The 17,175-nt window shown below is 30.5% G+C and overlaps 3 protein-coding genes across 4 annotated transcripts; all 3 read left to right on the top strand.

Annotated features, from left to right (window-relative positions):
• The first annotated feature begins 323 nt into the window (after positions 1-323).
• On the top strand, positions 324-5,977 carry LOC140057560 (uncharacterized). Its single transcript, XM_072103273.1, has 10 exons — positions 324-333; positions 1,932-2,225; positions 2,562-2,903; positions 3,178-3,223; positions 3,433-3,585; positions 3,753-3,940; positions 4,120-4,203; positions 4,399-4,496; positions 4,622-4,768; positions 5,100-5,977. The coding sequence occupies exons 1-10, from the start codon at positions 324-326 to the stop codon at positions 5,451-5,453; spliced, it is 1,716 nt and encodes a 571-aa protein (XP_071959374.1). The 3' UTR covers positions 5,454-5,977.
• LOC140056710 (uncharacterized) lies at positions 5,973-8,932 on the top strand. 2 transcript variants are annotated; one of them, XM_072102178.1, is made up of 5 exons: positions 5,973-6,335; positions 6,523-6,606; positions 6,960-7,057; positions 7,202-7,338; positions 7,838-8,932. In XM_072102178.1, exons 4-5 carry the CDS (start codon positions 7,332-7,334, stop codon positions 8,209-8,211), a joined length of 381 nt encoding a protein of 126 aa, XP_071958279.1. In that variant the 5' UTR covers positions 5,973-6,335; positions 6,523-6,606; positions 6,960-7,057; positions 7,202-7,331; the 3' UTR covers positions 8,212-8,932. The 2 variants fall into 2 exon arrangements, with proteins under 2 accessions (XP_071958279.1, XP_071958280.1); XM_072102179.1 differs by having other exon boundaries at positions 7,838-8,925.
• Positions 8,933-10,761: 1,829 nt separating this feature from the next.
• LOC140056889 (uncharacterized) lies at positions 10,762-16,216 on the top strand. Its single transcript, XM_072102406.1, has 10 exons — positions 10,762-10,816; positions 11,300-11,401; positions 11,751-11,939; positions 12,261-12,291; positions 12,378-12,492; positions 13,308-13,370; positions 14,003-14,033; positions 14,464-14,616; positions 14,983-15,324; positions 15,687-16,216. Exons 1-10 carry the CDS (start codon positions 10,777-10,779, stop codon positions 16,046-16,048), a joined length of 1,428 nt encoding a protein of 475 aa, XP_071958507.1. The 5' UTR covers positions 10,762-10,776; the 3' UTR covers positions 16,049-16,216.
• Positions 16,217-17,175: the final 959 nt, after the last annotated feature.

Genomic DNA, 17,175 nt, shown 5'->3' with positions numbered 1-17,175 from the left:
GAGACAGTAACCAATTCCCATTTAAGAGGTCCCAAAAACTGCGGAAGGAAACGTTTTTTCACTAAAGATTGTCAACCAATTTGTCACATATATTACAGTTTCTGCCAACCAGAGGATGTCATTGGTTTAATATAATTCTGCCACATCAAGCTAATTATACTGTTATTAGTGTTCCAAGTGATGGGAAATTATGATAAATTCTGTTGAAAGAGCAACATAAAAAAGGTTATTCAAATGCTGAGTGTGTTTTATGAGCAAATAGATCGTGAACGTTTCCTGCCTTTCTCCACTTCTGCTATTACTGTTGTATTTACCAGCTCAAGATGAAGACAGGTAGTAACAATGTATGATGAAGGCTGCATTTACATAATCGTTAGGACAGTAAAAAATGCTATGTTTTTATTATCAATGCCAAGAACATATAATTTTCCTAATTTTTGTCATAAAACTGCTGTAGTGCTTGCATTTTTTTAAAGATGAGAATGTACAATTTTAATTTCTTTTTTTTGCTCTTTTTTTTTTGGAATTTAGAATAAAGTGCTAAAATGTTTTTCTTTTTGTTGGGAATTTCCATATGTTGCCTTTCTTTAAGCATGCAATGCTTTAACTATGCAATGCTTTAACCAGAAAATGTTTTAGTTTGTGAATATGTTACACATGGTTGCATCTTCTGAAATTACTATATTAATTCTAGATTATATAATCACCACTACTCTTGATATTACATATTTATATATATATATATTATATTTGTTATCCTGTATGTATATATATATATATATTATAAATCCAAAGGCAAATTACTGAAAAAAATGACAATGCTGTGGGTATCAGTGGCTGGATCTCAATGGAGATACAAAAATAAAAAGCGAAAAGCTAAATCAAAACGATAAAGTAAACAGCCAGAAAAGTTAGCAGAGCTTTCGGGCAACACTAGCCCTTCATCAGTGCAAGTGAAGGAATTTGGATAACGTCATAGTATAAAGCTGGCAAGTGCTGCCTGGGTGGACAGGAATAAAAGAAATATAACAAAGGGAGCCAGGGTGGAGTCTGAATAAGAGTATTATCTGAATAAGAGTATTATATTTATATATATATATATTATATTTGTTATACTGTAAATTGCATGATTTTTAATACACCTCACCTAGATTAAATACAAAGTATATTTTTCCAGAAATATGTTGAGGGCTGAATTGTTGAGTCAAGTAATTATATACTTCAATGGCTACCATGTATTAGCCATGAACCACCAAACTCAGCCTGTTTAGTCTATTCTAAGCAGATTCTGGAATTTTGAATTTTTGGGTTTTTTTCCTAATCACCCTTGAGTTTCTTTGAATAACTATTGTTTTTTTTTCTAAAGACTAAAATAGTCATCATGGATTGATTGTAAAGTAAGTGTAGTATTCATAGTTAAAACTGTGCTGTGATTGAAACACTTTCTTAAAAAAGTTGAGTTTTGCACCTGAAATTACTTTCTTTAAAAAGTCACGTTTTGCAACAAATGTTCTATGTTGCATGCTTTTGATTTGAAACACTCTAAACATCCTTCTTCTATCTCATCTTATTGTTTTTTTCAATCTATTTATTCTTGTTAATTGCTTATTTGGTACACCTATTGTGATTTTGCTGTGTTACTTGTTTTATACCCGTTTTGAAAATGTTGCGCAACAATTATAAGCATTTATAAAGTGTACAACATTTAACTATATTGTATAATTTTTTATTTCACCTTCGCATATGTGTTCCATACACAATATGTTTTTATTGATCAGTTCATTTCCAACTACTGATTTAAAAAGATAGAGTCTAGCTGAATTATTAATCCTTTTAATCTTTTTGGACCCCATTAGAAATGTTTTTAATTGTTGACTTAATGGGTTATATTTTTACTATATTAATTATCAATCTTTTTTTTTAAATTTCAGATCCAGTTTCAAATACTGTATACTCTGTTGCAGGAAGCACTGCTAGGATTAATTTTTGTATTTCAAAACAAATTGAGGAATTTAGCTTATATAAATTTGAATCTGACGATTGGAAGAAAATTGCTGACACCAACAGATTTAAGTTTGAATATAGTAAGAAAAATCAGACATATTTTCTTACAATTTCAAACGTTGACATTTCTGATACTGGTGACTACCGTTGCGGATTTGTGAAAGAAGAAAAAGATAGTGTAACTTATTCATCAACAAGCAGGTTGGAAGTTATTGAAGGCTGTAAGTATAACAAGGATATTTATTACCATTGTTCTTTTCACTAAAAAAAAATATCTTTATGTTTATTTTAGCTATGAAAGCTAAAATAAAACTTGTCAGATTCAAAATATTTGGATGTTAAAATTATAATTAAGAAAAAAAAACTCCCAAATTTTGGCTATACTGTAAGTAAATTTATTGTTATTTGTAAATATATAAAAAACATTTACATTGAAATTATTTGCACAGTATTTCTAATACTGGTTTCGGTGTTGATAAAAAACTAACTATAGTATTTATCCATGTTTGTATATTTATTGTGAACTAAATTTCATCTAAAATATATTTATATTTTAGCCATGGTAATGAATGATTGTCTTGTGACACAAGGAGATAAAGCAGTTTTAACTTGCAAGTATGCAATTAAAGAAGGAGTGAAAGCTGTCAATTGGTATAAGAAGACTGCTGATGGGATGAAAGTGATATTTACTTCTGATACATCTCAACAGAAGAAGGTAGAACAAGAAAAAGTACCTGAAAGATGTAAAGTAATTTATAAGTATAATGAAACAAGCTTAAAGTTTGAGAAAGTGTCATTGACTGATGCTGGAGAGTACATGTGTGGACTTAAGACAAGAAAAGATAAAATCACAAGAAAATTAAAAGGAATAAAAAAATCAGCACACTTGCATGTACAATGTAAGTAGTTTAATAGAATATTATTATTTAAAAAAATATATCATATCTTTCCACCTACATGGCTAGTTTATCAAATATATTATACGATAACTATGGCAGTATGATAAATAATACTTTTCCGAAAATAATCTTACAAATATCTTACTTTTTTCTAAATTAATTATTATTATTATTGGGTTTGTTGCTGCTCTTGCTGTAGGTGTTGTTTCTTTTGCGAAGTTGCAGTAGTTGTCGTGTAGCCTATACATTCATATCTGTATATATATTTTTATAGGTTATTTAACTGCAGCATTTGATAGTGAACCCTGTAGCAATTTCAGGTAAATATTGTCTGTAATATATGATATTTAATAGCTTGTACATCCTTTGAAACTGTACAAAGTATTAAAATGGGTTAGAGTTAGAGCCTTTCAAATACAGTAGGCCTATAGGTTTGTCTATTTGATTTGGAAACTATACAAATTCTTCTTTTTATCTTTTTATCTATAGCATTTAGATGTACAGTATTTGTTTTTCTCTTATTTTATAGACGTCCTGCAGTAGTCATTATAAATTCTCATGTTCTTGTCTTTGTTGAGCAAAATAACTCAGATGTAATAATGAGAAGAGGAAGAGTGAATGGAAAGAGTTTGATTGAATGGGAAGAAAAAACAAAATTGATTTTATATGAAAATGATACAAGGTATTAAATTGAGATATGACCATAGAACAAGAACTGAAATAATTTATGTTTTTTTCATTTATTTATTTTTTAAGTTTTGTTTGAGATTTTCTTGGTATTTTATTACCATACAAAGTATCTTTTAAAAAGTGACATATTAGCCAAAAAGAATAATGTTCTAAACACAGTTTTCAGAATCTAGTACCACTTATGACAAATGAAAAAATGGGAAAATTGATTCTAATGTGTGTTAGACAAGATAACAACACAAAAGAGAGGAAGATAATAAGGATGAAATCTGATGATAATGGTGCCAACTGGACAGGACCAGAAGATGTACAACTTGATTTGAAAGGCTTTCCAGGAGTTAGTCTGAGTAAGTCTATGTTATTACTTTTTACAATGTAATTTCAGTAAAAATAACACATTTTTTGTCTTTTATTTAAATTGTTTTAAAATAATTTTTAAATACTGTATATGTTTTCTTTACTTATTTCCGTTTTCTTATAATGAAACATTTATTATAAAACGTAATCAATATTGTATATTTTTTAGGTCTTGGTGATGGTGCATGCTTAAATTTAGGGCTTTTAATTGTTGCAGGAGTTTGGAGTTGGACAAATGTTGAGCGTATAGAAAGTAAATTATTTCATAAACATTCATAAATGTTGTTTCTTTGTTGTTTTTTTTTGTTTTGGAATAATCAAAATATTAATATACAGTACTAAGTTTGGGTTAATGATTCATTGAATAGTAGAAATATCCAACATACTGTTTAATGAACAGTTGATTTAAAATGATTATAAATGAATGTAAATTTAAATTGCTTTGCAGAAAGCCTAGTTGTGATAACAAGTACTAATAATGGTGACACCTGGGATATTGTAACTGATGTTAAACCACCAGCAGCTACTTTAGGAGAACACACACAAGTATGATTAAGTAGCCTAACTTGAAAATTGTGGATTTTATTTCAGATTAGATTAGTAACATAGCAGCATTTGTTATTATTAGTTACCTCTAAATGGCTATTTGTCATAATGTGATTTGTTTATAGGTTGTTGAATATGCAGATAACAGAGTTTACATCAGCTGTTCATTAGAGAATTCTAAGCAGCGTTTCCATGTATACAGTGATAAAGGATTTAAATCATTTGATGTCAGGGATGAGGATGCCATGTTAAAGCTAAATCCAGAATGCCAGGTTGGTACTGTCAGTTTCTTTAGTTTCATCTATATTATAGCACGTCTACCTGTCATTAATACAATGTGAATACAGTACTCTTTTCAATATCTACTTAAATGTTGTATAAAACAAATGGTTTTGATTGATTTGTACAATACAGTAATTATGGAAATATACCATAACACTCTTAAATATTAACCGTTTGTAAATTATATAATCTTTAAATGCTGCAACACATGTACATGTTCTGCCTCATTGAGTTGGTTAAACTATATTTGCCTTTTAATATTACAGTACAGTAATTTGATGACCGATTATTTTATTGCATTTAAATTATTTTATTATCAAGGGTGGTATCGTACGTTTACCAACAAAAACAGATGATTTCTACCAAATAGCAATAGCAAGTCATGGAAATAAAACAAATGATCTTACACTTCACCTAAGTAAAGATGGTTGTAAAACCTGGTCTCAGTTTAATACACTAGGTGCAGTGAATGCAGAAGAATCTGACCTAGCTTACTACAGTGTAAAAGAAGGGAAAAAAGAAGCAGAAGGAATAGTGTGTGTTTACAGTTATGGTTCAGAAACAAAGGGGTATAATATTGGAATGCAGTTAATTTCCAAACAAGAAATTATAATAAAAAAGAGAGAAATTGTTCAAGCAGAGAGCATGGCTTCATTTGATGATTATTTAAAGTAACTGTAGCCAAAGTGTTTAATAATTTGTTCCCTGGAAAGTATGTGTGGTGTTACACACATTTAAAGACATGTTTTTACTGATTGAATGTCTTGTGTACAAATGGCAGAATTGAATGAAAACTACACCGTTCAATTCCAATAGAGATATTATGCAATTAGGATTTATGTAAATTTCTAATTAGATTAGAACACCATATGCATAAAACTAAAACGATATTAACTAAATTTTAACTTACGATCATTATTAATAATTTCTACAAGTTTATTTTTACAGGATAGCGTATGCTAAAATAGAGACTAATAATAATAATGTTACGATTAGGCGTACATGTATAAAAATATACTTGCACTGATGAAGGGCTAGTGTTGCCCAAAAGCACTGCTAGGTTTGTTGGCTATTTAATTTTGTCGTTTTGATTTAGCTTGTCGATTTTTTTTATATCTCCATTGAGATCCAGCCACTGATTTTTTTTCAGTAATTTTCCTTTGGATATATATAAAAATATTGGATATACGTTGTAATAGAATGTGTTGCATAGAATGTACAAATTATAAATAGTATAAATAATGCTTAGCTATATTAGATATTAGCAGTATTTAGGAAATATATTCTATGATATTTTTTTAGTTAGATTTTCTTGGTATTTTTTTAATATACAATGTATCTTTTCAAAAAGTGACATATTAACAAAAAAGAATAATGTTCTAAAAACAGTTATGACAAATTAGAAAAAGGGAAAATTGATTTGAATGTGTTTTACACAAAATAATATCACAAAAGAGAGGAATATAATAATGATGAAAACCTGTGATAATGGTGCCAACTGGACAGAACCAGAAGATGTACAATTTGATTTGAAAGGCTTTCCAGGAGTTAGTCGGAGTAAGTCTATGTTATTACTTTTTTACAATGTAATTTAATTAAATATAACACATTTTTTGTCTTTTATTTAAATTGCTTTAAAATAATTTTTAAATATGTCTTCTTCTTATTTAAGTATTTCCGTTTTCTTATAATGAAACATTTATTGTAAAGGGTAATCAATACTAACAATCAAATGTTATTTTAGATCTTGGTGATGGTACATGCTTAAATTCAAGGCTTTTGATTGTTGCAGGAGTTTGGAGTTGGACAAATGTTGAGAGTATAGAAAGTAAGTTATTTCATAAACATTCATAAAATGTTTTTCTTTGTTGGTTTTTTTGGAATAATCAAAATATTAAGATACTAAGTTTGGGTTAATAATTCATTGAATAGTAGAAATAATCAACATACTGTTGATATAAAGTTTGCGGTTCACCACGTCCTCCTCGAGGACGATCGAAGTATATTGATCGAAACGTCGAGAAACTCAACAGTTCTTTTCAGAACTAATACATGTGGTGTACCGCAAACTTTATATCAACATTTGATTTCGCCATGCAAACCTTCAAACAATAAATCAACATACTGTTTAATGAATAGTTGATTTAAAATGATTATAAATTAATGTAAATTGCTTCGCAGAAAAAGTATTTCTGATAACAAGTACTAATGATGATGACACCTGGAATATTGTAACCACTGTTCAACCACCTGATGATACTTTAGGAGGACACACACAAGTATGATTAAGAAGCCTATCTTGAAAATAATAGATTATTTAAGATTAGATTTGTATTAATATAGCAACTTTTTTAACCCACAGTAAGCACATATGTTAGTTAGCTTTAAATTCCACTTTGGCCTATAATATGATTTTTTATCAGGCTGTTGAGTATGCACAAAGTTAACATCAGCTGTTCATTGGAGGACTCTAAGCAACGTTTTCATGTATACAGTGATGAAGCATTTCATACATGATTTTGGGAATAAAACAATGTTGGAAGCTAATCCAGAATGCCAGGTACTCCTTTCCTGTGACATTTGAAATGATTTGTTTTTGCATTTTCATAATTATTAGGTGATCAGTTAGAATAAAATGATCACCTATTGTTAATGTATAAAATCTTTATTCTTTATTTCTCTGTATTTTGTGTAACAATTAAATCAAAGATTTAAATGTCAATAATCACCAAAATTTCACAATATCTTTCAAATACTGTATTTTCAGCGTGATCACTCATCCATGACGTCATTTATGCTCCATTTTGTGAAATTACACTATCAATTATATCTCCATAATTCATCATCAAATATCAATTAAATTCACTATACACAAACTTGCATCAGGTCATCTCATAGTATGGCATACATCAACATTTTGTGGTCGTATTTTAACGTACTGTACATGCATCGTTTTTTTAAACTTAATGTAAGTAAAATTATAAAATGATCATCTATAATTGGTCAAAGTGACGAACTCAATTCTAGTTATATAATGATATTTTCTTATTATTATCAAGGGTGGTATTGTACGCTTACCAACAAAGACAGAATAACAGATGAGTTCTACCAAATAGTAATGGCAAGTCATGGAAATGAGACAAATAAGGAGCTTACACTTTATTTGAATAAAGATGGTTGTAAAACCTGGTGTCAGTTTAACACACTAGGTGCAGTGAATGTAGAAGAATCTGACCTAGCTTACTACAGTATAAAAGAAGGGAAAGAAGAAGCAAAAGGAATAGTGTGTGTTTACAGTTATGGTTCAGAAACAAAGGAGTATACTATTGGAATGCAGCCGATTTCTAAGAAAGAATTTAAGCTAAAAAGAGAAATGTGTAATGCAGAGAGCATAGCTTTACTTGATGATAGTAGTAGTCAAAAGGTTAAATAGATTAGGATTTTAATGATGAAAAAGTAAAATGTTAACACCATATAAAAACCGAACAAAATTAGTTTAAAATGAATTTTTTTTTTTTAAACAATAGACCTATTTCTAGAAGTGTGTACTCTATTAAGTACGCCGAAAAAGATATAATGGCCTATGTGTTAACAGACACCAAGTTTGAATAATAATGTGCCGTTACATCGCACGACCACAATGGCAATACAACAATTTAAAAATTGTCTTATCGTCGCAACTTTTCATTTCAGTCAAGTTTAAAATTTCTTTATACACTAATTTTTATAAACTGTGATTTCTAGTTTTAGGCATACTAATTATAATATTTATTATCAGCCACTAATTGGTGTTATTGTCATTGTTGTATTTAAATAGTATAGGATAAAATGAAGTCGTAATACAATGTATCGCGTAGAATATAGAAAATAAGTAGCATACGACATTAAGAATAATATATTATTCAGTCGTTGTAAAACTACTGTAATGAACTTTTTAAATGTTAAATTGTATAAAGTTAATACAATAATAATACAACAGCAATTATCTAAACCGAAGTAGACAATGTGATAATAAAGGCATATTTAAAAAAAATATAAATGTTTTATTTTGTTTTAATAAAAGAGTATATACATTTATTTGTGTACATGATGTAGTTTCACCAATATTCATGTTTAAAACAATTCTGACACTTATGGTAGTTCTAAAATATATTAGTTAAAACAGGTATTTTTTCTACCCGGAAGAAAATTAAATATTAAATTACTTTTGATAATACGCTTTAATTTAATTCGTGCAAAATCAATTATGGAAACTGAAAATAAAACTATGTTATAAAGATTTAATGTAGGCGATGATTATTTTCACTATCGTGTTATTGTGTTTTCTACATTGATACAAGAAGCATTTTGGTGTAGTGAGTATTATTTATTTCTTATATGACCGTTTTTGTGTAAATTACTTTACTGTTTCAATAATAATCTAGTTTAATTACAGTTTCATGCCCTCGAGAATATACCAATATTTGGTTAATTCTTGTGGTACAAGTTACCATGTTGATGCTGACGCACGTCTCATTCATACGGATCATAATATGAGTATGTCTACAGTATACAGTAGGATGGTATATTAGTTGAAAGGCCACTAACATTTTCAAACTTCCCGGTTTTGCAATGTTTCCCGTTCAAGTACCATTATTGAGAAGTTAAATCGAAAAAAAAAAACGTTTAAAATGCCACATAACAAAAGTAGGCCTATAACCACTGTCAAATCGGATTTGTAAGTATTACTATTACATTACATTATTCAGTCAATGTCATAAACTTGGTAAAACTAATATTTCTTTTCTTTAGATGATGGCACAATTTGTGTTCCTGTCCGTATACGTCCTACTGTTTTTTATTGAAAATGCCATCGGTAAGTTTAATAAACATCAGTGGTTATTGTTCCGATGATAGACTTGCTTATTCCAATACTGCAACACTTGCAAGTGTCATAGGACTAATTAAATACTTAAAAATCTCTTAAAAATTGAGACATCAGACATCACAAGCATAAAGAGCCCAACTATACCAAGTATAAGTAAAAGGGTTTTCTCTTATTGTTCTGTTAATAATCATTATCTGTGTACATATAAAACACCTGCCTACAAGTATGGTATTACTTAGCTTTACGTTTAGGTTACAGTACGAACACGACTAAATGAGATGGTAAAATTGTATTGTGTTTTTTTGTTGTTTTTTTCTAGCCACACAGTCAGAACTGTCAATAATTGAAGGTGAAATAATCACAATTCCTGCTGGAGGTGGTATTCGAAATGACAAAATACAATCGATAAGTTGGTTCAAAGATGAAAAAATAAATATTAAACAAATTATCATTAATTCTGGTAATACAACTAAATCTCCAAAATTTTCGATCGTTGATCCCTATGGAGATTTGAGGATAAAAAATGTAAGCAGAGAGGATACAGGACATTACACTGTTCAAGTTGTTGAAAGTGGCGGGGAAAATGATGTCATTACGACATATCACCTGGATGTATATTGTGAGTTATTTTATATTTCCGTATAATAATACAGTGCATTATATATATATTATATTATAAACATAAAGCTCTGGCTACTAATCAAGTTTATACGTTTATTTCTTGCAACTGCCGTTCTATTTCATACCAAACATAGACTCAGCTAAATGGCTATTTAGCAGGTATTAATTAATAATGATTTCTTCCTTTAAAAACAATAATTATTACTATGTCATTTTGTCGATATTTTTGTTAAAGATATGGATACGCCAACTCTCACTGCATCCACCGAGAAAATTGGAAACGATGTAAATGTCAACATATTTTACTGCCAGTGGTCTGAAATAAATCCCAAAACGAAACCAAACGTAACATGGTATCGTAATGAAAATATACTAGATACCACTTTGTCCAAATACACTGTGAAACATGAAGAAAAACCTAGGATTAAGCTCATTATTCATACTTTATCTGAAACTGATGATGTTGGAAACTATTCCTGTCGTATTAGTGTTGAAACAGGTATAGGTATTATGAACCAGACGAGCAATATAGAAGGACTGGACTCATCTAGTAAGTATAAACGGAGAATTATAGTATCTTATTTTATTTTTTTTTATATTAGGCCTATTAGCCCTATGATTAATTGTCAGCACTGTCACTTTATATGTTTCTCCTTTCTATTCATTCTGGGTTTTTCTTCTTTTCAATATTCGTTACTGCATTACAAATAAACTTTTTTTTATTCTCTCTCTTTTGTGGTGTAAACTACAACTTTTATTCGTTCGTCATATATCACAAATATATTATACATTATATCCATTATCTTTCTATATTACCCTCACCTTTTTCATTATTTTCTGGAATTTACTTACACCTGTAATTATAGTAAATAAAAAAAGTAAAATATGCATATTAGCTAATTTTCAAACTTTTACAGTATAGTTTAGTATACACAGTATATACATTGGTATAAATAAAATTACTAAAATATCTCATCAAAAACACCATGATTAAATAGTACAAAATTATACATATATTTTTATTTTTTAATAGATTCTGATAAAAAGGATAGGAAGAAGACCTTTATCTTGATTTGGATATCTGTGTTCGTTGTAGTTATAATCATTGGAATGTCTTTGGGTTTCATGTTCAAAGGTAAGAAGAAACTAAGACCAATAGCAAAAGTTAAAAGGACCAATATAATCTAATGAAACAATTTCCAATTTTAGAACAAAAGTAGGCCTAAATGAAATTTTAAAAAAGGAAATATGTATAGGCCTCCAATAAATAATAAACATGTTGTTTATCACATTTCGTTGATTAGTTGTGTGGTATTATAAGCTACATTTACACGGAATGGAAAATGGCTCTTCAATTATCTCCTTACATGATTTATTTTCCATTATCTAACAACATGGAACCGTGTGAATGTAGCTTAACGTTGTTTGATTAGTGACATTATTAATTATTACTTACTGTGTATTATTATTGTTTATACCTGTAGGTGCAGCATTTAAGAAACAAATATTGCCGTTCAAACTATTTGTTGACGATGACTTCGAATTCAACGAAGGTGCTTCAGCAAACATTGTGTTGACCTATGAACCTATGAATGCCAAGATTGCCAGTATCTCGTGGTTCAAAATCAACAAAGAAGAGGACAAAACGGATCACATTGTCACATTTAATACAGGTATAGTTTGAGTCTTATAAGTTAGTGCAAAATCAAAAGAATTGACCAATCATAATCGATGACAACATCAACAATTTCTGGAAATCGTACACATTCTTAACCCTAACACAACTAAGATAATATTGAGTACATGTTTGACGTTCCACATAGAAATAGCTGGACTCTGGATATTCGAAAATAATTCTAGTTTTGAATAATCGCATTATTAATTTTTTTAAACGATTAATATGTATTTCCTTTTTTAAATATGTCTATTCAACATCCAGTTTTAGTATATACAATTATAAATAAATCACTTTCATACATTCTTTTTTAATGTAGGCCTTATCACAACAAATAAAGAAGCTAAACGGTAAGACATGTTGTCTTTGAGATTTTCACAAAGTAATGCACAATGTTAGCATGAACACTTTTAAAAAACTTTTTTTTTTATTTCAGAACTCGTATGAAAGCCATTGGGTCAGGAAACGTTTACTCTGGACCAATGGATGGATCAAGCAATGATTTAGTCAGACCTTACTTCATTCTGGATAATAATTATGACGAAATCAAGGTATGTATCGCCTGGTTTTATATCAATAAAATGTTCAAATTGAAAGTATAGATTTAACAAATAATAAGGATAATCCAATATTTTAAATATTGTTCATTTGTTTATGTTAAAACTTTGCAGGAAATATACAGTTTTGTTTTTTGTGCATTAAAAATTAGTACTGGAGTTTTTGCTTGCCTTCTAATCCTAAGAACAAGGGTTCAATCCTGACCAAGTGTTAGGGTGCAATACAAAACATACTTTGGCGCAAAGGGCTGTTTTTACTCCACTTCCTAAGCCTCAAATGAGATTTAATTTATATGCATAGTTAAGCTTGGTTCCCACTAGAGACGCACAGCAAGGACGTTCAATCAACAGTTTGAATAATCCATCGCTTTCGGATTGGTCAAATTACTTACATTTCGTCACAAGCCTTTTGATTATTATTATTATGTTATATATTTTTATTTCACTAAGTTTATGTACATGTACCGTCAATGTTCACGCCACATTTACACAGGGTTAGACCCGCCATGGACAAGGCTGTCATGAGTAAGGGAAAGCAATCCTCCAGATGATCCCTTAAGTTCGGTTCCCACTAGAAACGCAATGCGGGATGTAGAGGCAACGAAATCCTTTGCTTGTGATTGGTCAAATCACTTACGTTGCATTGTGTTGCGTCTATAGTGGGAACCAAGCATTACCCGGGACCTTTTTAGTTTTTTAGTCGTGTGCAGAGCTCACTATGTCGGTCGGTCGGTTGATCGGTCGTCGGTATATTGCCTTGTTTTACCACTTGTTTTTCATACTTTTATATTTCTGTACAATTGTTTTAGGACAATAATCAAAGCACCAGTGCACATAAACAGCAGGGCTATGATTACATTCCATACGAAACAGTAAGTGTAATTATAATCGACGTCTATTATCTTTATGATTTTAATACTGTGTTATCGAAACATAATTTAATCTAAATATTATAATGAAATTTCAGTTTCTATATCATTGATTACAGTTTCAATATTTTGTTATGTATTTTCCGCCTTAGCATATTTGTTTATATTACATCACGATATACACTTTCTTATTATATTACATAATGTTTAAAATATCTTTTAAAAAAAAACATAGTAAAATTGTGTAAGTTCATTTCTTCCCTGATAAAACTACATAATGCATTTTGTGTTCTTTACTTTCTGTCAAAAAGTGTCTTGCAGTAATTTTTATGTAGTGCATTATTTCCTTAGCTATTAACACATTTTACTCAATAAAAAGAAAATGAAATAATGATATTGCTAAATTGCTTCATAAAGATTCAACTTAAAACCTTTTTTCCACTAAGCGAATGTATTCGCACTAATCGAGCATTCCTAGTTGGTTTCGCTTCACTAAAAGTGGGTGAAATTATAATACATGTTGGTCATTGATTTGAGCAAATAAATTCGGGAAGTAGGAAACAGGCTCTACAATAGGTTTGTCTAAGATTTGCACAGTAAATCACGTTTAAAATTAATTTTCATATTTTTATCAGTCAGGTACATTGAAGAAATCTGATAATAAAGGTATGATAATCCACTTATGTTTAAAAATATTTGAAATAAAATTAGATAATGATTGTTTAGTACAATAAAAAGGAATTTGTTCATCAGTGTTGTTGTTTTCCATCATTCAGTAAAATGGATGTTTCTTAAAGCTCTGTCTACACTATCAAACTTATTTGACAAAAAAAGTGTAAAGTGGCCAAATATGGTAGTGATATGCCCAAATATGGTAGTGATATGACAGCATTATGTTATCATCATTATTATTACATGTTTTTTCACATAAACTTTGATAGTGTAGACAGAGCTTTACACATTGCATATTGTACTGATGGAAAAAATAAACGGAAGTGGAGGAATGATGCATTTGAAACGTTTCTAAAGAAATGCCTAATGCGTAAAGTAAAGTGTAGTACACAAACACTTTCTAAACCGATTTTATTTTGTCCAGATTTAAATCGATATGCTGTGGAATTTGGAGAGCCGGGTTCTTTCAAATTGACAATTGATGACTTGATCCCGTATGATGCTGGTCTCTACAAACTGACAGTTCTGATGAAAAATGACGAAACTCATGTAAAAAGCTTTATGCTCTCTGTCGAACGTAAGTAGAAGTTGCTACAGGGCAGTAGTCACCTGGTGGTGGCTTGTGGTTGTACTCTTTACGATCCTTTTTATCATAATCTTTTAGTTCAGTCTTTAGACGCAGTTTAATTGTTCGGGAATCTTAAAATAATGTATGTGTTACGAAGATCAATCCGATCTAATGCGCCGAGTCTGTTAAAAAAAAGCTACTATTTTTCAGGGTTTTTGTGATGGAGTGAATGAGAAGATTGTCCAATCTTCTTTTTATTTTCGTTGAAGATTTGGGCTGTACGTTTTCTAAACCAATGTTTTCTAAACCAATGTTTTCTCAAAAACTTAATTGTTAGTACAAATTAAAATATTAAATGTATGAATTCTGTTTCAGCGAAACTTGTGGCACATGTTCGCAATGTGCAGGTAGAAGAAGCATCTGAAAGTAGTTCAATCGTCTGTGAAATATTCCCCAAAACAAGCGCTATCAGGACCACCACTTGGTTTCGAAAATTCGACAATTATACAGAGGCTATTGCATCTAGCAACGATGACTACGTTCAAAGGACCCCCAAGTACGAGGCAATTATAGACGAAGAGAAAGGGAGGGGCTTACTTATCATCCGGGATGTTAAAGTTGATGACGGCGGGAAGTATGCTTGTTTTGTAAACAGTGAGGAGGAAGAGTACGACAGCGGTGCAGCAGCAAGTGGAATGGGGACTCTTACTGTTAACTGTAAATACAAATTAATATGTTTACATTTAGGAGACACATATTATTAAGGACTATGTTTGTCACGTGTAGGCCTAGTCTACACGTGAATTAAACATATTCAGTTAAACTTAGACTATTTTTTTCATGTAGACACACAGTATTATTAGTCCCTTTCCTCTGTCTCTTGTTTAATAGAAGGTATGTGTACATACAAAATACAGTCTCATAGTCGCAAAAAAAGATTGAAAAATTGATTCTCCAGAGCTTGACGACAAATGCATATTTTACATACTGTTTGTCATAGGACTGACTACTGACAATTAATTACAACAGAACTGCATACAATTGTGTCTACCTTACTGAATAAAGGTTCTATTTTTCAGGTAACCTAACAGTTCATGTATATAATCAGACGGCAATGGTTGGGGACAGAAGTACCTATATTGAGTGCAGAATCCTACCACCGGGTGAGGAAATTACCGGAGTTATGTGGTACCGAAACAACCAGCATGGTAAATTTAACGGCACCGTCATAGCCTCGACAACTGACGTCACTAAACCAGGCAGCAAGTATTACACGGAGTTGGAAGATAATGGAAGATGTACTCTGTTCATTAATGACGTCAGCAAGGCAGATGATGGCAAGTACGTGTGTAAAGTTATGAGGGCGTTTCAGATGAAACTATTCAAAGGATCTGCCACGCTGACCGTCAAAAGCAATTATGGAGTGAAAACTATGCTGTAAGAAAATGTATAGTTAGTAAAAAGAATATTAGTCAGAAATATCTTGCTTTAAAAATTTTTCTCTTAAAACATAAAAAACATATACATTTTTTTGACAGAATGACATGCGCAGAATTACGTAATGTGGGCTGCGCATGTTATTTGCAAAATAGCATGCGCAGAATTAGAAAATGTGATCTGCACTGAATACATCAATTTAAAGAGTCGATATTTGTCCACTTTCCAAAAATGTCCATGTTCTACAGTATAGATCTAATATTTTATTTAAGATGATTATAACGCAATATAAAATGCACATTTAAATGCACGAATAATGGGTTCTGCGCATGTTTATTATGCTATAGCATTTTAATTTTTCGATAAAACTGGTTACTATAGCACAATTGACATGCGCAGAACCAGATGACTCTGCGCATGTTTATTATGCTATAGTAACCATTTATGTCAAAACTGGTTACTATAGCACAATTGACATGCGCAGAGCCCATTATTCGTCTCCGCGCATGTTTATTATGCAATAGTAACCATTTTTGTAAAAAAATAAAAGGGTCGAAAATCGACCATTTTTCGAAAATTTCCCTGTACTATAGTACAGGGAGTTTTTCAAAAAATGGCAAATTTTCGACCTTTGTATTTTTCGAAAAAACTGGTTACTATAGCACAATTAACATGCGCAGAACCCATTAGATGACTCTGCGCATGTTTATTATGCTATAGTAACCATTTATGTCAAAACTGGTTACTATAGCACAATTGACATGCGCAGAACCCATTATTCGTCTCCGCACATGTTTATTATGCAATAGTAACCATTTATGTCAAAAAATAAAAGGGTCGAAAATCGACCATTTTTCGAAAATTTCCCTGTACTATAATGGATTTTTTCAAAAAATGGCCAATTTTCGACCTATTTATTTTTCGATAAAACTGGTTACTATAGCACAATTAACATGCGCAGAACCCATTACACGACTCTGCGCATGATTATTATTATGCTATAGTAACCATTTATGTCAAAACTGGTTACTATATGACAATTGACATTCGCAGAATCCATTATTCGTCTCCTCCCATGTTTATTATGCAATAAAATGGCCAAAAAACGCACCTTTTAAAATACTGTTATTA

The sequence above is a fragment of the Antedon mediterranea genome, chromosome 8 (genome assembly GCF_964355755.1).
Source record: "Antedon mediterranea chromosome 8, ecAntMedi1.1, whole genome shotgun sequence".
NCBI classification, from domain to species: Eukaryota; Metazoa; Echinodermata; class Crinoidea; order Comatulida; family Antedonidae; genus Antedon; species Antedon mediterranea.
This window is presented reverse-complemented; position numbering and strand designations above follow the sequence as displayed.

Excerpts from the sequence above, each read along its gene's own strand:
- LOC140057560 (XM_072103273.1), top strand. Across the intron at positions 3,586-3,752 it reads TTATATGAAAATGATACAAG|TTTTCAGAATCTAGTACCAC; the intron begins GTATTAAATTGA and ends TTCTAAACACAG. Across the intron at positions 4,497-4,621 it reads CTTTAGGAGAACACACACAA|GTTGTTGAATATGCAGATAA; the intron begins GTATGATTAAGT and ends ATTTGTTTATAG.
- LOC140056889 (XM_072102406.1), top strand. The coding sequence starts at position 10,777 with ATGAACCAGACGAGCAATATAGAAGGACTGGACTCATCTA. Across the intron at positions 11,402-11,750 it reads TTTGGGTTTCATGTTCAAAG|GTGCAGCATTTAAGAAACAA; the intron begins GTAAGAAGAAAC and ends TTATACCTGTAG. Across the intron at positions 15,325-15,686 it reads GGGGACTCTTACTGTTAACT|GTAACCTAACAGTTCATGTA; the intron begins GTAAATACAAAT and ends TCTATTTTTCAG.